The 22,736-nt window shown below is 35.7% G+C and overlaps 1 protein-coding gene and 1 long non-coding RNA gene across 4 annotated transcripts in view; one reads left to right on the plus strand and one right to left on the minus strand.

Moving 5' to 3' along the window:
* The window catches only part of LOC116574794, a 63,834-nt gene that overhangs the window by 19,721 nt on the left and 21,377 nt on the right, over window positions 1-22,736 (plus strand). The gene's annotated exons all lie outside the window — the stretch shown is intronic.
* Window positions 1-22,736, minus strand: part of PPP1R42 (protein phosphatase 1 regulatory subunit 42) — a 59,103-nt gene that overhangs the window by 18,654 nt on the left and 17,713 nt on the right. The window contains exon 6 of one of the 3 annotated variants that reach the window (XM_032315604.1): window positions 9,168-9,337. The exons of the other annotated variants lie outside the window; for them this stretch is intronic. Coding sequence (XP_032171495.1) covers window positions 9,242-9,337 — 96 coding nt within the window. The 3' untranslated portion in view covers window positions 9,168-9,241. Of the gene's footprint in view, window positions 1-9,167; window positions 9,338-22,736 lie in introns of those variants that run through there. 3 annotated transcript variants of the gene reach the window in all.

Genomic DNA, 22,736 nt, shown 5'->3' on the forward strand with positions numbered 1-22,736 from the left:
AATTTTAGGAAATACAAAGTATAGATTAATTCATACATGTTCTTAATTGCAAAGCTGAAAGTAATTGGCAATGCATTGCTTGGTATTTTTATTCCTGGTATCATTTCTTCACCTTCAAAGCTTAATATCTACTTAATCTATTTGTACCTTCTATCTTATTCTTTTCTTGATCCATGTTTCTCATTACTTAGATATTTCATTTTTCCATTTTTGGAAAACTTTTTTTGATAAGACTGCATTTATTCTTTAGATTTCAGAAAATAATTTTTTGTGTTTAGTTTTGGCTTTTGGAGGGTGTGGGAGAGAGAATCTTGAGCAGTCTCCATACCTAGTGCAGAGCTCAGTGCCGGACTTGATCTCACAACCCTGAGTTCATGACCTGAGCCTAAAGTCAAGAGTTGGACACTTAACCGGCTGAGCCACCTAGGTGTAGGCACCCCAGAAAATATTTATTTATTTATTTATTTATTTATTTATTTATTTATTTATTTTACTATGAGTGCTGACAACAGTTCCCTTCCACATACTAAAATCCCCACAAGGAGCACCTAGCTGGCTCAGTTAGTGGAGCATATGACTCTTGATCTCAGGAGAATGAGTTCAAGCCCCATGTTGGATGTAGAAGTTACGTGGGGGAAAAAAAATCCCCACTGAACTCTTCCATATCATGGAAATAACAAATTTGGAACATCCAGGAATATGCCTCTATCTACATGAAGGAATGGTATTTTAGGGGAATAATTATAAGGACAGCTGGGTGGGTATCTAGTACCCACTGCAGAGCACCTGGTAGTTCTCTTCATCTTTTTGAGACCAATGTCTTCTTACATAAAATGGTAAAAATATTTCCGGTTCTACCTACTTCATTATTCAACAAAATACATATTGAATCATGGGCTAAGTTCTGTACTAGACTCTGAGGTATCCAAAAAAGTAATTTGTGAAAAAAAATAGGGGTTTTAAAAAAAATAGACAAACCGAATCTTCCTGGCCCTGCTGTTTACTGTATGACCTTAGGCAAGTCTATGTTCTCACTTATAAGTGTGAAAGTTAGGATTAGTTCTCACATATAAATAAAGTGCCTGGAACAAAGCAGGTAACTAATAAATATGTTAATTCTTTTTGTCTGTCCTACCACCCCTTAGCTAATAACTTTCTCTTAATTTTGATCAAGAGTGTAAAAATTGTTGTTAGGAAGAATAAGCTTCTGACTCACTGACTAGTAGTTGATTTCTTATAAGAAAGCTGTCTTCAAAAGTTGTAACTTCATCTTTCAGTCTTGGGCCCTGGATTATTTCCTCTCCACAGCATTTGTTCAACAGCATTTGATACAGCCATGATTATTTTATGTGAGAGTTTCACATAAGTATTTCTCTTAGTCTAAGACCTCTAAGGAAGGAATTGTGCATTGAATTTTTGTAGTGTTGAATATGATGCCATCACCCAAAAGTTGAGTAATAATAATAATAATAAAACTTAAAATGTATATAGATAAAAAGAATCCTGTAGAGTTTTGTTAATTATTGTCAGTTGATAAATGACCCGCGACATACTCCCTCCAGTGTGTGTTTATTTAAGACTAAACTAATCCTGTGCTGAAATATGATTACCCTTTGGATACGCTCTGGTAGTTCATTGCCTTCCTGTCTTTAATAAAATGCTTTTGCTTTCCTGCCCTTCAGTGTCACTAAAGGGAGCAGACAGTTTTCTGGACAGTCTCTGTTTGATAAATGATCATGTCAGGCTATCACTTAGAGGAGTGCTGCAAAATACCGAGGAACTGATTCTATTTCCCATGCAGGGCTGGTGCCCAACCTCCTATGTACGCGCCTGCAGTAACTGGCAGTGCTTGCTCTACAGTTAATGATGGCCATTGATGAACCTGTATTTGACCAGCATGCTCCAATCTTTATTGGAAATGTCTGGTCCAACTGTCCTAACTAAATCTAAAGACAGCCATTTGTCATTCCCCTGACTGCTTGTCATCATCTGCCTGGGAAAATCTATAATTTTTGGCTTGTTTCTGACTAAACTGTGGAGTGAATAAATTTATCTTTGGGTTACTCTGCTTGTCAGGATCAATATTGAGCAGAGGTTGAATAAATTAGAAACTGGAAAAACATGACAGGCCATAGTGGTTTGTTCATTTGTGTCTTATAAATCAAATATTTAGTTTAGTTGAGAGGCAGGCACATCAAATTTTTTATTTCCACCATTCATTCTGAAGATGCTTTACTTCATGATAAATGGCCATCAGAAAACCAATGAAGTAAATCACTAATATATCTGACTGAGATGAACTTTTCAGATCATTTTATTGATTTAGCAAACTTTGCAGACATAAACACTGCAGGTAAAGATTTTTTTAATATAACTTCTTTCAAATTTTTATACATTTTTGCAACCATGATGTTTACTTAATATGTCATCAAGGTATATAATATTGGCCTTAGTGAAGTTCATGGCTCATCAACTACTTATAGAAATGTTTTATTGTAAATGGTCAGTGAAGTTTTAATATTTTAATAGATTGATGAATACTTATTTAAAGGAGTTATAGGAAAGAATGCAAAGGAGTGTTGACTAAAAGTAAGTGTCATTTAAACTAGAATCCTCTGAATTTAAACTATGGAGTATTGTTTGGCCTAAAACCTCTCTTTATTCTCCTCAGTGGTTGACTTTGCTGTGTACTGGGGAGAACTAGGTCATTGCCCACAGAGTATTCTCAGTTTTCGGTCTTTGGTCTCACACTTCTTCCATTACTCTTTCCTATTTTCGTCAACAAAGGAAGAGTCCCATTTTTTTTTCTTTCCAAATTAATCAGTCCTCTTGATATTTTCCCTTCTCCAGGCCTTTTCTTCTTGCGGTATTCTTTCTTTTGCATTTATATTTCTAATCTTGCTCTCCTTTCATCCTGTCTCTTAAACTTACTATCACTACACTTCTTGAAAGAGTAGTACAGCAGTGTTTATCAAACTTTTATGTGCTTAAGAATCACCTAGGGATCTCATTTATTAAATGCAGGTCCTGATATGTTTGGTCTGGAACAGAAGCTGAGATTCTGCATTTTTGGTGCTGATGCTGCTGGTCTTAGGACAACATTTGGAGTTACAAGGGTCTAGGCCACTGACTGTGCTTCCTCAATCACTGGGCACCCCTGCAGCCTGGTCCTCCTGAACAGGCACTGCTATCCTTATTACTGAGCCATACATTACCATCTCAGACTTTCTCAGTTTCTTTGGAGCATCTTTTCTTACTGACTGCTCTCTAATGGTATTTTTGCAGGCTCCCTGGATCCTGAATTAATCTCTGACTCTACAAGTAACAAACTTCTGACCACAGAAATCCCCCGTATCTAAACAAGCTGTTCTATAAAAGTTGCTTTTGAGACTGGAGAAATCATTTCATAAAAAAGAGCTATACCCAGTGGACTGTTACCTGAAATGACCCATGGAAACAGCCTATGTAATTGAAAAAAAGCCCAAAGAATAGCTGTGCAGCGACAATGTTATAAAGCCTCTCCAAGGACATTGTCCCTGTGGCAGATGTTCAGGGATCAATTCACTTGCTTCCTTTTCTAGAATATACATTTATTTATTTCAAACTTGTTTTTCTTCCCTGGACCACAGCAGACTGTAAAATCATGGCTAGAAAAACAATTGTCTAATACACCATGATCTCCATTTATGTGTATACCCTTTACAGAAAAAGAATAGCCACATTGATGAAAATAGTAAAACATCTGTTACACTGAGGAAGGAAGGGTCATCTGTACATGACAGGAAGAACCATATTTTATGGGAAACTACATTGGGCATCTCACCAAATATTCTTCCTCCCATATCTAGATAGTATCATTCATGATGACCATTTAAGTGATCACATAACCAACATCTTAAAGACACCCATATTCTTCTGTCCATGGGCTCTGGCTTTATATATCCAATTGTCTATTTAATATTTTGTCCAGAAGACTACAAAGGCACCTCAAACTCTATATGACCAAAACTCATCACCTTCTCCCTCTCCACTAAACCTGATTTTTGAGTTCTCTATTTTCTATTGTGCAAGGCAGAAGCCAGAGAATCATTCTTGACCTCTCCTTCTTTGATGTTCTGTATATCTAACTCACCACCAAGTTCTGTACACTTGATTTCCAAACAGCTCTCCAGAGCGTCTACTTACTTCATCTCTACTCCAGCTCTATTCAAGTTTCTACCATCTCTCACTTCTTAACTAGTCTGGCCTCTTCCAAGCTATTCTCCACACCGTAGCTATGCTGGTCTTTTCAAAATGCTACTCTTTGGGGGCACCTGGGTGGCTCAGTAGGTTAAGTCTCTGCCTTTGATCTCAGAATCCTGGGATCAAGCCCCACATTGAGCTCTCTGCTCAACAGGGAGCCTGCTTCCCCCTTCTCTCAGCTTGACTCTCTGCTTACTTGTGATCTCTCTGTGTCAAATAAATAATAAAATCTTAAAAGAAAATGCTACTTTATTACTACTTTACCCCCTGCTCAAACACCTTCAGTGATTCAGCATTGTTCTTAAAAACAAAACTCTCTATCATGACCTATGTGGCCCATCTACCCATCAGCCTCTATATGTAGTGTGCTTCACCTTCACTCTCTCTGCTTTCTGTTCTCATCTTGGCCAAACTCTCATCTGCTCGGGGGCCTTTGTACATGCTATTCTTTACCTGGTAAACCCTTCTATTCTCTCAGAACCCAGTTTAGCAATCCCTTCCGAGGGAAGCTTTCACTGAGCTCTGTAACTAAGGCAAATCCCCCTGTTTGGAAGTTCTCAGAGTCACATACTTTTTCTTTGTAGTATTTGCCAGAGGTGAAGTTTTACATTTATTTTTAGGTGATTATGTGCTTATTGTTTTTCTTTCTCTAAAGGTTGAGAGCTCTTTGAAGCCAGGGACTATATCTGCCTTTTGTTCACTCTTGTCTCCCCCATAGCAAGCACTGCCAGATGGTAGGTGTTTTGAATGAACGGATAAGAAGACATGAATGAATGCATGCATGAATCAATGGATCTGACATTAGAAGGACAGGACAGAAATTATAAAGGAGAACTTACATGAAACCCCTTTGAAAATTTTGCTGATGAGAGAGGCCACAGACGTAGAAAGAGGAAAAGACTGGATTTATCCTCTGTTATTCTGTTTCCTCCTCTACTCCTCTGCCACCCTTCCCCCTCCTCCCTCCACCTCCCTTGCCCCAAATCTTTGCCCTGGACCATTTTTGAACTAAGGAATAGGAGAAATGAAGGCAGGGTTAGAGGATCTTGGGAGGAGGAGTTTTGGCAGCTGTGGGTCTGTAGAAGGGAGAAGAAAGGGAAAATCCTAAATAGGAGGAAGCTTCTTCCAGGTCTGTATCCTGTGCCTCCACCTCTACCGTAGCCACTCCCCTGTGGCCCTAGTACCCACAGTAGGCTAGGGCATGGGCATCATTTGAGAATAACTATTTTTGCCAGTGACCAAATTTTTTTTCTTTTTCCTTTTCTTATTCCTTCCACAGAGCTCAAAGACTTTAAGTTGCCCTGCCAGAATTTTTGTTGTGGTTATATCTTTTCCTTTTGATTTTTCTTAACTATCTTTCTCATTGCTCAAACCTGAATCTTAATTGGAAGAGTTGAAGTTATTTAACTATCCTTAGGGATAGTTATTTTTCTTTTTTTCACATTTCATGTATTTTTTTGTTAGCTGTATACAAGGAACCTATGGATGTCCATATAAAAGCAGTTGCTCTAAGTGCTAAAAGCCTTGGGTAATTGTAGGGATTTTGTTAGGAGTCTCTAATGATGTCTACTTCTTTTTCCCCATGGCACAAAGCTGTCTGTTGTTGAAGACTTTGAGGAAGGATGTCAACGACCTTAGGTGTGGCACATTGAGCTTTCCTTCCCATGGCGCAGGGTTTGATGTCAGCAGCTTTAGGGCAGCTTCAGTCAGTGAGTATAAAGAATGGAAAAATAAAAGCAAAAAAAAAAAAATGGAGATACTGACCCCAATAATACATTCCAAGAAACAAGTTAATATTCTGTAGCTAAACTTCAACATGTCCTTTTACTAAGTCATTAGAAGTTGATTTGAAATGGACCACAAAGAGTATGTTTTATTTTTTAATTGTTATTATCATTTTTTTTAAAGATTTTATTTATTTATTTGAAAGACAGAGATCACAAGCAGGCAGAGAGACAGACAGAGGGAGAGGAAGGGAAGCAGGCTCCCCGCTGAGCAGAGAGCCCGATGTGGGGCTCAATCCCAGGACCCTGAGATCATGACCTGAGCAGAAGGCAGAGGCTTTAACCCACTGAGCCACCCAGGTGCCCCGTTATTATCATTTTTAATTTAAATTAAGTTAGTTAACAATAGTGTAGTACTGGTTTCAGGAGTTTAGTAATGTATCATTTAGATGTAACACCCAGTGCTCATCCTAGCAAGTGCCCTCCTAATGCCCATCACCCATTTAGCCCATTCAGCCACCCACCTCTCCTCCAGCAACCCTCAGTTTGTTCTCTAGACTTAAAAGTCTCTTATGGTTTGCCTCCCTCTCTGTTTTAAATCTTATTTTATTTTTCCTTCCCTTCCTCTGTGTTCATCTGTTTTGTTTCTTAAATTCCAACATGAGTAAAATCATACATTTGTCTTTCTCTGACTGACTAGTTTTACTTAGTGTAATACACTCAAGTTCCATCCATGTTGTTGCAAATAGCAATTGCATTCTTTTTCATCTCTGATTAATATCCCATTGTGTACATATACCACATCTTCTTTATCCATTCATCAGTTGATGGACCTTTGGTCTCCTTCCAAAATTTGGCTGTTGTTGATCGTCATCTACCAATGTTGGGTAGTTCTGTTTTTAACATTTTGAAAGAGGAACCTCCATACTGTTTTCCAGAGGGGCTATACCATGTTGCATTTCCACCAAAAATACAAGAGCACATTTTAAATGAACCCTGGTCAAGTCTATATTTACTCTTCCAAGAAGATATGCAGGGCATTTTAAATTGCTTGTCTTTTTTGCTGGAAGTAAAAGAACTTGAAATTTATCCTTACTTCCTGGATATCGTCTGTTTATGGGAGGAAAAAGCAACTTTTGGCATAGTCCAACCTCTGGAACTTGCTGAATGGTTTATATTAGTTCTTCAGATGGTTGAATATTTTTTATTTTTTGATTATTCATTCATTCTGTAATCACACAGTAGGTGCCTGTTATGGGCCAGGCACTCACTGGGCTGAACTCTAGGGAATTCTGAAATAACAAAAATTCCTCGCTCTTAAATGCTCTCAGTCTAATGAGAGATATGGTGATATATGATAACAGAATTCTGTTAACCAGGTATTTCTTACCAGTCATTCACTCATTTTTAAATTGGATTTTTTAAAATCAAAGCAATGCAATCAACACTGTTAAAAAGTAAGACCATGGGGTGTCTGGGTGGCTCAGTGGGTTAAGCCTCTGCCTCTGGCTCAGGTCATGATCTCAGGGTCCTGGGATTGAGACCCACATCGGGCTCTCTGCTGCTCAGCAGGGAGCCTGTTCCCCCTCCCCCCCGCCTGCAGCTCTGCCTACTTGTGATCTCTCTCTCTCTCTCTCTGTCAAATAAATAAATAAAATCTTTAAATAAAAAAAAGACCGTAAGGTTTATAACAAAACTTAAAGAGAAACTGAGGACTTATAAAAAACCACTTTCAGTTTCTACAGCTATTCCTACACATACTAACCTCTACATTACTAAATAACAGCTGTTATTTATTGATTTTTAAATCTTAGATAATTATCTACTGAATTCCTACTATGGAACATGATGATATAATTCTTGTAAGTACCACTCCAAACCCTAATAAACTTCCCTTCCCCAATGCTGTCAATAGAGTTAAATTAAAATTGTTGATATGGTTAGTATTTATTGACTATGTAATGTTATTCAAAGTTAAATCACATAATACACTATGACTGTTTTTTATTTTCCCTGGAGTTAAATATTGGTTGATTATTTGCTTATTTTTGTATGTATTTATCACCAATTCAGCCTGCTACAACCTGGGCTGGTAGACTACTTAAGACTTCACTTCAGATTTCCTTCATATTCATTCTGGGAATTTCTTTTTACTTTCTCCTGCTTCCTAGATCCTATGTCTTCCCTTTGCCTAGTTTTCTATCCTGGTTAGATGAAACTCATTCTTTAAGAGGTGCCTGAGAAAGGGACATAAGTTTTTTTGAGAGCTTGCATGTTCAAAGATATTTACCTCATAACTGATTGAAAATTAATGGAGTATATAATTCCAGGTTTAGAATATTTCTATCTCAAAATTTTGGAGGCATTTTTCTACTGTGTTCCAGATAAAAAAGTCTGATGATTCTGATTCCATTTTGATTCTTTGTATTATTATCTTTTTTTTCTCTGTCAAATTCCTTGGGAACTCTTTACTCCTGGTGTCCTAAAAACTTTTAAGGATGGACCTGGTTATGGATCATTTTCCATCCACTGTGCTGGCATTTGGGAGACTTGTTTCAATCTGGCAATTCATGTCCTTTGGTTTTGGAAATTTTTCCAATATTAGTTTAAGATTAACCTTATGGAGCTGTAATTTACATAAAACAATATGCATCCATTAAAACACTAACTCCTATATATTCATATTACAGTCACTATAACCAAGACAAAATATTTTCATTATTCTGTAAGATTCACTCCTGGCCCATTCCAGTCAACCTTTTCTATTCCTGTTCAGCAACTATTGATACAATTAGTACTGTGTACATTTGTTTTTACTTTTCAAGAGTTTCATATAAGTGAAGTCATACAGTATGTACTCTTTTTTGTCTACCTTATTTCACTCTGTATAATGTTTTCTAATTTGTCCATGCTGTTGTGTCCATCAATAGCAATTCATTCATTCTTATTGGTGGGTGATGTTCTATGGTACAAAATATAGCTTTTCTTATCTATTTCCCATCTGAGGGCAACTTGGTTGTTTCTAAAATTACAAATAAAATTATAAAGAATTGCATACAGATATTTGTGTGAACATAGGTTTCTATTTCGCTCAGATAAACACCTAAAAATGGGTTTGCTGAGTCATATTTATTTACATTAATAAAAAGTATATATTTAACTTTATAAGAAACTGTCAAACTATTTTCCAAAGAGGTGTGCCTTTTAGATTTTCCTCAGCAATTAATGAGAAACCCAGTTGCTCCAGATCCAATAAAAAATTGGTATTAATGGGGTCAGAGGAGATAGTCCAAGATGGTGGAGGAATAGGAGACCTTAGTTTCATCTGATCCCAGGAATTCAGCTGAATAGCTATAAATCATCCAGCACAACTGTGAATGCAACTGGAGATCTAAGAAAAAGAATAGCTGCAACTTTGCAAATAGAAAAACAACCATTTTCTGCAATAATGACAAGACAGAGAACTCACCTCAAAAAAAGAGAACAAAGGACGCCTGGGTGGCTCAGTTGGTTAAGCAGCTGCCTTCGGCTCAGGTCATGATCCCAGCATCCTGGGATCGAGTCCCACATCAGGCTCTTTGCTCGGCAGGGAGCCTGCTTCTCCCTCTGCCTCTGCCTGCCATTCTGTCTGCCTGTGCTCGCTCTCTCTCCCTCTTTCTCTCTGATAAATAAATAAAATCTTAAAAAAAAAAAAAGAGAGAGAGAACAAGAGGCAGGACTGACTGCCAGGGACCTAATTAGTATGGATAGGAACAAGATGTTAGAAGAACTAAAATCTAATCAAGTCAAAATAAAAAAGGCTATTAAAGAGATGCAATAAAACTGGGGGCTCTAAACACTAGGATAAGTGAGGTAGAAGAGAGAATTAGTGATATAGAAGACAAAAGGATGGAGAATAAAGACACTGAAAAAAAGAGAGATAAAGAACTATTGGATCACAAGGGGAGAATTTCAAGATAAGTGATACCGTAAAGTGAAACAATTTTAGAATAATAGAGATACCAGAAAAAGAGGGAAGGGGGAAGGGAGAGGTGCAGAAGGTATATTGGAGAAAATCATAGAAGAGAACTTCCCTAATCTGGGGAAGGAAGCAAGCATTAAAGTCCAGAACACACAGAAAACCCCCTCAAAATCAATAAAAATAGGTCAACACCTCGACATATGATAGTGAAACTTGCAAATCTCAGTGACAAAGAGGAAATCCTGAAAGCAGCTAGGGACAAGAGGTTCATAACCTATAAGGATAGAAACATTAGTCTTATTTAGTCAGGTACTAAATGAGAAAAATATGCAGCCAAGAATATTTTATCCAACAAGGATGTCATTCAAAAACAGAAGAAGCTTCCAGGACAAACAGAAACTAAAAGAATTTGTGATCACTAAAACGGTCCTTCAAGAAATGTTAAGCGGGATCCTTTAAGTGAAGAGAGAGCCCAAAAGTAACATAGACCAGAAAGGAACAGAGACAATATACAGAAACAGTGACTTGACATGTAATACGATGTAACTAAATTCACATCTTTGAGTAGTTACTCTGAATGTTAATGGGTTAATTGGGTTAAATGCCCCATTCAAAAGACATAGGATATGAGATTGAATAAGAAAGCAAGACCCATCGATATGTTGTATGCAAGAGACTCATTTTAGACACAAAGACACCTTCAGATTGAAATTAAGAAGGTGGGAAACCATTTATTATGCTAATGGACATCAAAAGAAAGCAGTGGTGGCCATCCCTTTTATCAGACTAATTAGGTTTTAAACCAAAAGATGAGGAAGGACACTATATCATAATTAAAGCATCTATCCAACAAGGAGATCTAACAATTGTAAATAGTTATGCCCCTAACATGGGAGCAGCCAGTTATATAAGCCAATTAGTAACAAAACTAAAGAAATACATTGATAACAATACAATAGTAGTAGGGGATTGTAACACCTCTCTCACTGCACTGAACAGATCATCTAAGCAGAATGGAAAGGAAACAAGGGCCCTGAATGACACATTGGATCAGATGGACTTCACAGATATATTCAGATATATTCCATTCTAAAGCAGAAGAATACACATTCTTCTCAAGTCCACTTGGAACATTCTCTAGACTATATCACATATTAGGTCTCCAATCAAATCTCAACCAGTGCCAAAAGATTGAGATCATTCCCTGCATATTTTCAGACCACAGTGCTTTGAAACTGGAACTCAATCACAAGAGGAATTTGGAAAGAACTCAAATACATGGAGGCTAAAGAGCATCATACTAAAGAATAAATGGGTCAACCAGGAAATTGAAGAAGAATTTAGAGAGTTCGTGGAAACAAATGAAAATGAAAACACAACTGTTCAAAACCTTTGGAATGCAGAAAGGCAGTCCAAAGATGGAACAATATAACAATATAAGCCTTTCTCAAGAAACAAGTAAGATCTCAAATATACAACCTAACCTTACACTTAAAGGAGCTAGAGAAAGAACAGCAAATAAGGCCTAAACCCAGCAGGAGGAGAAAATTAATAAAGATCAGAGCAGATATCAATGAAATGGAAACTAAATGAATAGTAAAACATATCAAGGAAACTAAGAGCTGGTTCTTTGAAAGAATTAATAAGATTGATAAACCCCTAACCAGACTTATCAAAAAGAAAAGAGAAAGGACCCAAATAAATAAAATCATGAATGAAAGAGGACAGATCATGACCAGCACCAAAGAAATACAAACAGTTATAAGAACATATTATGAGCAACTATATGCTAAAAAATGAGGCAATCTGAAAGAAATGGATGCATTCCTAAGGACCTATAAACTCAAAACCAAATGAAGAAGAAATAGAAAACCTGAACAGACCCATAACCAGCAAGGAAATTAAAGCATTAATCAAAAATCTCCCAACAAACAAGAGACCAGGGTTTCCCAGGGGGAATTCTACCAAACATTTAAAAAAGAATAAATATCTATTCTTCTGAAACATTTCAAAAAATAGAAATGGAAGGAGAACTTCCAAACTCTATGAGGCCAACATTGCCTTGATCCCAAAACAAAAGACCTCACAAAAAATGAGAATTACAGACCAATATCCCTGATAATCATGGACGCCAAAATTCTTACCAAAATCCTAGTCAAGGGGTTCCAGCAATCCATTAAGAGGAGTATTCATCATGACCAAGTGGGATTTAATTCCTGGGCTGCAAGGGTGGTTTAGCCTCCACAAATTAATCAATGTGATACACTATATTAATAAAAGAAAGGATGAGAGCCATATGATCTCTCAATAGATGCATAAAAAGCTTTTGACCAAGTACAGTATCCTATTTTGATCAAAACTCTTCAGAGTGTAAGGATAGAGAGTATGTGCCTCAGTATTATAAAATCCATATGTCAAAAGACCACAGCAAATGTCATTCTCAATGGGGAAAAATTGAGAGCTTTTCCGCTAAGGTCAGGAACATGGCAGGGATGTCTGCTGCCACCACTGTTGTTCAACATAGTACTAGAAGTCCTAGCCTCAGCAATCAGACAACAAAAAGAAATAAGTCCATCTAAATTGGCAAAGTCAAATTTCCACTCTTTGCAGATGACATATTCTCCATGAAAAACCCAAAAGACTCCACTCCAAAATGTTAGAACTCATACAGGAATGTATGTAGGAATGCCACATGGCAGGATATAAAATCAATGCTCAGAAATCAGTTGTATTTCTATACACTAACAATGAGACAGGAGAGAAAGAAATTAATGAGTCAATCCCATTAACAATTGGACTAAAACTCACAAGATACCTAGGAAAAAAACTAATTAAAGAGGCAAAGTATTTGTACTTGAAAAAGTACAGAACACTCATGAAAGAAATGGGAGACTAACAAAAAGAAATGGAAAGATGTTCAATGCTCATGGATTGGAAGAACAAATATCTTTAAAATGTCCATGCTACTTAGAACAGTCTATACTTTCAATGCAATCCCTATCAAAATACCATCAACTTTTTTTTCCACAGAGCTGGGACAAAGAATCCTAAAATTTGTATGGAACCAGAAAAGACCCCAGATAGCCACAGGAATGTTGAGAAAGAAAACCAAAGCTGGTGGCATCACAGTCCTGGACTTCAAGCTCTGTTACAAAGCTGTAATCATCAAGATGGTATAGTACTGGCAGAATAACAGACACGTAGATCAATGGAATAGAATAGAGAGCCCAGAAATAGACCCTGAACTTTATGCTCAACTAATTTTGGACAAAGAAGGAAAGAATATCTAATGGAAAATGTGCCTTCAACAAATGGTTTTGAGAAAATTGGACAGCCACATGTAGAAGAATGAAACTGGACAATTTTACTACATCATACAAAAAATAGACTCAAAATGGATGAAAGACCTAAATGTAAGACGGAATGAAGAAGAGAACACATGCAGCAGCCCCTGTGATTTTGGCTGCAGCAACTTCTTGCTAGACACATCTCAAAGGCAAGAGAAGCAAAGACAAAAGTGAACTATTGGGACTTCATCAAAATAAAAAGCTTCTGCACAGCAAAGGAAACAGTCAACATAACCAGAAGACAATGGACAGAATGCAGTGAGATATCAGATAAAGGGCTAGTATCCAAAATCAATAAAGAACTTATCAAACTCAACACCCAAAGAATAAGTAATCCAATAAAGAAATGCGCAGAAGACATTAACTGACATATCTCCAAAGAAGATATACAAATGGCCAAGAGACACATGAAAAAAATGCTCAGCGTCACTTGGCATCAAGGAAATACAAATCCAAACCACATTGAGATACCACTTCATACCAATCACAATGGCTACAATTAACCACCCAGGAAACGAAGATGTTGGTGAGGATGCAGAGAAAGGGGAACACTCCTACACTGTTAGTGGGAATGGAAGCTGGTGTAGCTACTCAGAAAAAGAGTATGGAGTTTCCTCAAGAAGTTAAAAATAGAGCTACCTTATGACCCAGCAATTGCACTACTAGGTATTTACCTCAAAGATTCAAATGTAGTGATCCAAAGGGATACCTGCATCCCAATGTTTATAGCAGCAATGTTCACAATAGCCAAACTATGGAAAGAGTCCAGATGTCCATCAACAGATGAATAAAGAATATGTGATACATATATACAATGGAATACTACTTAGCCATCAAAAATTGAAATCTTGACATTTGCAATGATGTGGATGGAACTGGAGGGTATTACACTAAACAGAATAAGTCAATCAGAGAAAGACAATTATCATATGATTTCCTCATATGTGGAATTTAAGAAACAAAACAGGATCATAGGGCAAGAGGGAAAAAATAAAAGATGAAATCAGAGAGGGAAATAAACTATAACTCAATCATTGGAAACAAACTGAGAGTTGCTGGAAGAGGGGGTGAGGGAATGGGGTAACTGGATGGTTGACATTAAGGAGGGCATGTGATGTAATGAGCACTGGGTATTATATAAGACTGATGAATCACCGACCTCTACCTCTGAAACTAATAATACATTATATGTTAATTAATTGAATTTAAAAAAATGATAAAACCCACAAAAATTGGTATTAATGGATAAGGAAGATGTGGTATATATTTATATACAATAGAATATGACTCAATTCAATAAAAAAGAATAAAATCTTGCCATTTGCAACAACATGGATGGAGCTAGAGTGTATTATGCTAAGCAAACTAAGTCAGAGAAAGACAAATACCGTATGCTTTCACTCATGTGGAATTTAAGAAACAAAGCATATGGGAAGGGGGAAAAAAGGAGAGAAGGAAACACTCCCCCCCGCCTTTTTTTTAGTTTCAGAGGTAGAATTTAGTGATTAATCAATTGCATATAATAGCCAGTACTCATTACATAAAATGCCCTCCTTAATGCCCATCACCCTGTAAGAGACTCTTAATGATAGAGTACAAACTGAGGGTTGATGTAATGAGTTGGGTAGGTGATGGGCTAGAAGAGTGATCTGTATTAAAAAGGACACTTTTGTGATGAACACTGAGTTTTAAGTGATGAATCACTGAATCTGCTTCTGAAACCAATATTGCACTGCATGTTAATTAAAATTTAAATAAAAACTAAAAACAATGAGATTATCAGTGTCTTTAATTTTAGCCATTGTAGTTGAATCACACTTTGGTTTAAATTTACTTTTTCCTGATGAATGATGATCTCAGTATCTTTTCTTGTATTAATTTACCATTAGTATATGCTCCTTTATAAACTTTGTGGTAATCTTTAGCCCATTTTTAAATGTATTGCTCATCTTCTTATCATAGAATTTCAAAAGTTCTTTATATATTCTGGATAACAATTGCTCATGACATGTATGATAGCTAATATTTTCTCTCCATCTGTGGTTTACCATTTCATTAATGTCTTTCAAAGAATGGAAGTTTTTTTAAAAAAATAGATTTTGATGAAGTCCAGTTTAAGGTTTTTTATGGGTCTTGCTTTTTGTATTCTTTGTGTTTGAGTTCTTTAAAGAACTTTGTCTAATCTATGTTTTTTTTTTTATCTAACGGTTTTATATCTTAGCAGTTAAATTTAGATATGATCTACTTTGAGTGAATTTTGTATACAATATAAAGGGTGAAGGTTCACTTTTTCTATTTTGATATCCAGTGGTTCCACCAGCATTTATTGAAAAGTTAATCCTTTCATTGAATTATCTTGGAACCTGTGTAAGAAAATCAGTTGAACACATGTGATTTCTTTATAAATCTTGATCTCTGTGTCTATCCTATGTCACTAATGCACTGTCTTGATTATTGTAGCAATAAAGTAGTGAAATCAGGTAGAAAGAGTTCTTCAACATCATTCTTTCTACCAATATTATTTCAATATTTTAGGTCCTTTGCATTATCATATAAATTTTAGAATCAGATTGTCAATTTCTTTTTTTTTTTTTAGCTTTTTTTTTTTTAGATTTTTATTTATTATTTATTTGACAGGCAGAAATCACAAGTAGGCAGAGAGAGAGAGAGAGGTGGAAGTAGGCTCCCTGCTGACCAGAGAGCCTGATGCGGGGCTCGATCCCAGGACTCCGGGATCATGACCTGAGCTGAAGGCAGAGGCTTTAACCCACTGAGCCACCCAGGAGCCCCTCAGCTTGTCAATTTCTTTAAAAAATTTTGCAGGGATTATGATTGGGATTATGTTGAATGTATAGATTAATTTAAAAAGAATTAGCATCTTAAGAAATATAGTCTTCCAATCCATGAAAATGGTATTTCTCTCCATTTACTTAGTTCTTCATTAATTTATTCCAACAGTATTTTGTAGTATTTATATTGCCCATATTTTAAGTTTATCCTTACGTATTTCATGTTTTTTGACATGAATGGTCGATGGCATTTTTAAAACAATCATTTTCCAGTTGTTTAATGCTAGTGTGTGAAAAATGATTTTTGCATGTTGACCTTGTTTCCTGTGGCATTGCTAAGTTTATTCTATAAGATCTAATAGCTTTTGTAGATTTTTTATGATTCCTTATTTGTCAAATCATGTAGTCTGCAGGTAAAGATATTTTTATTTTTTTCCTTTCCAAACTTACTGTTTTTTCATTTTCTTGACTTATTGCATGGCCAGGACTTCTGATATAAAGTAGAGCAAACATCCTTGCTTTATTCTCAGTCTCAAGGAGGAAAGCATTTATTCTTTCATAGTTAGGTATGATGCTATTTATAGATTTTACATGAATGCCAATTATCATGTTAAGTTCCCTTCAGTTTATTCTTTGCTGAGAATTTTTAAAAAGATCAAAATGGGTGTTGAATTTTTAAAAATGTATTTGTTCCTCTGTTGAGATGATCATATTTCTCCTTTATTTTGTTTGGTGAATTACATTGATTCTTTTTAAGATTTTATTTGTCAAAGAGAGAGAGAGAGAGAGAGAGAGCATGAGCAGAGGGAGGGGCAGAGGGAGAGGGAGAAGCAGGCTCCCTGTTAAGCAAGGAGCCTGATGTGCACCTCAGTCTTGGGACCCTGGGATCATGATCTGAGCAGAAGGCAGGCACTTAACTGACTGAGCCATCTAGGCATCCCAAATTATATTGATTTTTGTCAAACCAATATCAAACCAATCTTTCATTCTTGGGATAAATCTCACTTGATCATTATGGATTATCTTTTTATATATTGCTGGGTTTTATTTGTTAATACTTTGGCAAGGACTTGTGTTTCTGTGTTCATGAAAGATATTGTTTTCATTTATTTCATTCATTGTATTTTCTTTTCTTGTAAAGTTGGGAATAGGAGGATAACGTCAGCCTGATAATATGAGTTGAGAAGTGTTTCCTGCTTATCTGTTTTCTAAAGGAGTTTGTGGAGGATTGGTATAATTTGGTTCTTAAGTGTATGATAGAGTGTATCAACAAAGCCATCTGAGTTTGGAGTTTTCTTTGTGGAAATGTTTAGAAGTATTTATTTAAAAGATGCAGAGCTAAAAAAAAAAAAGATGCAGAGCTATATAGAATTTCTGTTTCTTCTAATTTATGTATTTCAGGGAATTTACATTTTACCTAAGCTGTCAACTTTATTGGCATAAAGTTGATTACACCATTCCTTTATTATCTTTTTAACCATAGCAATGCATTTTTCATTTCTGATATTGGTAGTGTCATCTCTCTTTGTTTTCTTATCAACTCACCTGGAATTGATTACTTTTTATTTTCAAAGAGTCAGCTTTTGGTTTGATTGATTTTTCTGTAGTGAGTCTATAATTCTATATCGATTTCAGCTATTACCATTATTATTTCCTTCTTTTGAACTGAATTGGTATTTACTTTTCTTGCTTCTTGAAGTCATTAAGTTAGATAATTTTCCCTCTTTTGTAACATTCAAAGCTATAAATTTCCCTCTAAGCACTATGCTACTGCATCCCATAGATTTTCAAATTTTTTTCATTTTCACTCAGTTCAAATATTTTCTAATTTTCCTTATGATATTTTTCTTTGTCCCACATTTAAAAATGTATTTTCAGGGGTGCCTGGGTAGCTCAGTTGGTTGTGTCCAACTCTTGTTTCAGCTCAGATCATGATCTTAGGGTCCTGAGATTGAGCCCCGTGTTGAGCTCTGTGCTCAGTGCAGTGTTTGCTTGTACCTCTCCCTTTGTTCCTTACCCTGCTTTCTCTCTCTCTCTCTCTCTAATAAATAAATAAAATCTTTTAAAAATAAAGGTGCGTTTTAAAATCTTGAAGTACTTGGAGATTTTAAGCTCTTTCCTTTATTCCTAATTTAATTCCATTGTGATTAAATAACGTACTCTGTAAAATTTCAGTTCCTTAAAGTTTTTGAAGCTTGCTTTATGGCTTAGCATAATGGACTATTTTGGTGAATATTACAACTTCTGTTCTTAGGTAGAGTGATCTGAGAGAGTCAAATAGATTAATTCGGCTAACTGTGTTTTACCTATCTTTTATATCCTTACTGATTTACCAGCTACTTAGAGAGAATGTTGAAATCTCTGTTTTAATTATGTATTTATCTGTTTCTCTTCTGCCAAATTTTGCTTTCTGCATTTTAAAGCTCTGTTATTAGCTACACATCTTTTGAGGAGTGTTACATTTTCTTAATGATTTGGCACTTTTTAATCATAAAATTTCCTGATCTATCTCTGTAATATTTCTTATCCTGATATCTGTTCTATCTTATATTAATATAGTCACTTCAGCTAATTTTATTATTTGTGTATATATTTCCCTGTAATTTTACTTTTAACCTGTATATATATTTATCTTTAAAGTGTTTACTTGCAGAGAGCACGTGATTGGATTTTCAAAATCCAGTCTTACCATCTCTACCTTTTAATTGGAATGTTTAGTTATTTATATTTAATATAATTACCAATATTACTGAGTTTAAAGTACCATCTTGCTATTTGTCTTATCTGCTCCCTTTTCCTTTTTTTCCTGCTCCCCCCTATTTTTGCCTCTCATTTTCTATTACTGACTTACTAGTTGCAAACATCTTTGTTATTTTAATGGTTGCTTTAGTGTTTAGAACAATCATCCTTAAATAAGCACAGTCTTTCTTCAAATAATGACATCATTTCATATGTAACCTTAGTACACTGCCATTTCCTCCCTCCCTGTCATTCTAGCTATTGTTATTTTACTTTTACATGTCATTAACCCATGATCTGTGGTTATTATTTTTCTTTTAAAAAATTAACAATCTTTTTAAAGATTTTATTTATTTATTTGAGAGAGAGTGAGAGCACGCATGTGCATATGAACAGGCAAGTGACAAGAGGGGTAGGGGTTGGAGACAGACTCCATGCTGAGTGCAGATCCCAACATGGGGTTTGAGCCCAGGACCCTGAGATCACTACCTGAGCTGAAACCAAGAGTCAGACAGTTAAATGAGTAAGCCACATAGGCACCCCATTTCTCCACAATATTGTCAACACTTGTTATTATCTGTTTTTTTTTTTTTTTAATTATAGCTATCTTATCAGGTATGGTGTATAATTGTGATTTTGATTTGCATTTCCCTAATGACTAATGATGCCCAGTATCTTCTCATGTGCAGATTATCCACTTCTATATCTTCTTTGTAGAATATCTATTCAAATTCTCTGCCCATTTATAAATTGGTTTGTCTTTTTATTATTGAGTTATGAGAGTTTTTGAAATATATTTTGGACACAAGTCTGTTATCAGTTATAGCTCTTGCAAATATTTTTCCCCAGTCTGTTAGCTTGCCTTTTTCACTTTCTTCATGGTATTCTTTGAAGTACAAAAGTTTTTAATTTTGTTGAAGTCTAATTTATCTTCTTTTTTGTTATGCATTTAATGTTGTATTTAAGAAGGTTTTGTCTGATACAAAGTCATAAAGATTTATCCCAATGTTTTCCTCAGAGTTTTGTAGTTTTAACTCATATTTAAATCTTTGACCAATTTTAAATATATTTTTATGTTATAGAAGGAATCCAACTTGATTCTTTTATATGCGGCTATCCAAATATCTCAGCATCATTTGTTGAAAAAACTATTCTATGCCCATTGGGCTGTGTCTTGGGTGTCCTTGTCAAAAATCAATTGACATAAATGTGAAGGTTCATTTCTTTTATTTTTTTGAAGGTTTATTTCTGGATTCCCAGTCTCATACTTATGACAATGCCACACTGCCTTAGTTACTACAGATCTGTAGTAAGTTTTGAAATAGGAAAGTGTGAATCCTTCAACTTGGTTTTTTTGTTTGTTTGGTTTTGTTTTCCCAAAAAAGTTTTGACTATTCTGTGTACTTTGAAGCCACTATTCCTTCAAAGCTATTTTCTGCTTCCTCCTTCATTTGGGCTGTTACAATAGGATACCATAGACAAAATGGCTTAAGCAAAAAGCATTGATTTCTCACAATTCTGGAGGCTGGGGAGTCCAAGATCAAAGTGGTGGCAGATACTGTGATCCTGTGAGAGCATTCTCCCTGGTTTGTATATGCCTGTATTCTCATTATATCCTCACATGGCTAAGAGAGAAAGTTGTAGTCCCTTCTCTTCTTAACAAGACTCTAATCCTATTCATGAGGTCTCCAGCCTCAAGACCTAATTATTTCCCAGAGGCCTCACATTCAAATACCATCACCTGGGGGATAGGTTTCAATTTATGAATTTTAAAGGGACACAAACATTTAGTCCCCAGCATTGCCCCTACTCCTCCAAGGACTCCTTTTACATACATGTTTGAATGCTTGTTATATTCCAGAAGCCACTGAGGCTCTGTTCATTTTTTAGTGTTTTTATTTTCTGTATCTTTAAGCTTCAGTAATTCTAATGCTATAGATTTAAGTTCACTGATAATTTCTTCTGTAATATTCAATCTACTTTTTAAATTTAAATTTTAGTTAGTGAACATACAGTGCAATATTGGTTTCTGAAGTAGAATTCAGTGATTCGGCACTTACATACAATACCCAGTGCTCATCATAACCATTGTCCTCTTTAATGTCGAATCTACTTTGAATGCCATCCAATTAATTTTTCATTATAGATCCATTTTTCAGTTTCAAAAGCTACTTTTTTCTTTGCATCTTCCATTTCTCTTCTGTTTGTGTTCATGCTTTAAATTCTAGACCATATTTATAACAGTTTTTTAAAAGTTCTGTCTTCTAATTCCATCCTCCATGTCATTTCCAGATGTTTTTTCTTGAGTGACTTTTCTGCCGTTATGATTTACATTTTCATGGCACTTGTTTGCTGTTGCCCTCCCTGCAGTTGTGGTCTGGAAAGTGCCTTCAGGCAGAAAGCTGGGATAATTAGAGAGCTCACCTTGTTTGTTTTCTTTCTTTTAGGGTTCACAGTCCTGCGCACCTCTAGTCTAGTGACTGAAAAAGTTGTTTCACATATTTTATCTGGCTTTCTGGTGTGCGTGCGAGTGTGTGTGTGTGTGTGTGTGTGTGTGTATGTGTGTGTGTGTGAGAGAAAGAGAGAGAGAGAGAGAGAGAGATGTTTCTTGTTTTGGTTTATACATCATAGCCCATTATATTATTTCCTTCCCCCCCCCCTATTTTCTGATTCTTGTATTCTTATTTGTCATATGTTGGATCTCCTGAATTAATTTTTTAAATTTCTTTTTTACTTGCTTATTTTCCATTTTTTCTCTTTTGTTCTTTCTTGGAGACATACAGTTTTGTCATTTAAGCTTTGTATTGAATATTTAATTTCTTCTTATTTTAAATTCTGCTGTGATTTTCCAACCACAGTCTCTCTCTGGTTGAACTTCTTCACAAATTAAACCTGTCCCTGGGAACTTTAATTTTAAGGTAGTCTGTCCAGGTAATCTTTTTAATTTTTTCTTCCTTCATCTCATCTTATTTCAAGTCTAGCATTTTTGTCCTGTTGTATATTGAAATTTCAGGTATGGAGAAGTATTTCATGAAAAACCCCAAGTTCTTCAAGCCATAACATGGAAAGAAATTTCTAAGAGGTTCATGTGGCTTTGGTTAGAAGAAAAAAGTGCAAAGCCCTGTTAAAGTACTCCATTTCTGAAATATGAAAACAAAACGAAACAAAACAAAACCCAACCATGATACTTGACCAGGTATAATCTCACTATTGCCAAATCCAGTAGATTTCTGTCAACGTATTATCTGCCCTCATGTCAGCCACTCAACAGCGTCAAACGCAAGGAGCCATTCCCTCTTTCTTGAAGCTTCTTTTTCTTGTTTTCTTCTACACATTAACTTTTCCTAGTGCCTTTTCATCTAAATGATCTCTAAATATTGGAATCTATTCTCTATTCCTACTGTCTTTCACCCAGAGTCATAGCTTTAAATATCCTGTTAGTACTGTTGACTCTCAAACTTTCCTATCTTCTCCCTTGAATTCCAAATGTCTACTTGGTCTGTCAATTTCAGTGTCCAGTAGACATTTCAATACAAGGAAGTCTTTTATTCTATCCCTTGTACTTCCCAATTTGTAAAGGCTACCATGTCTCCCCAGATCCTCATGCAAAAAAACAAAGATTCATCCTTGATTCTTCTCTTTCCTTTATTCTTGTGCATCCTACTCAACAAGTTCCATAGGGTCAATAAAAAAAAATATACCTCTAATCCATCCACTCCTTTTCATCTCCAAGCAACCATCTTTTCTTAACCTTTGCAGTAGTCTCCCAACAGATGTCTTTGCTGTTATTCTTGCAATATATTCTTTTTTTTTTAATTTTTATTTTAAAAAATATTTTATTTATTTATTTGAACTAGAGAGTGAGCAAGTGAGAGAGAGCATGAGCAGGGGAAGAAGCAGACTCCCCACTGAGCAGGGAGCCCAATGCAAGGCT

Source organism: Mustela erminea, chromosome 16 (assembly GCF_009829155.1).
Source record: "Mustela erminea isolate mMusErm1 chromosome 16, mMusErm1.Pri, whole genome shotgun sequence".
NCBI lineage: Eukaryota > Metazoa > Chordata > Mammalia > Carnivora > Mustelidae > Mustela > Mustela erminea.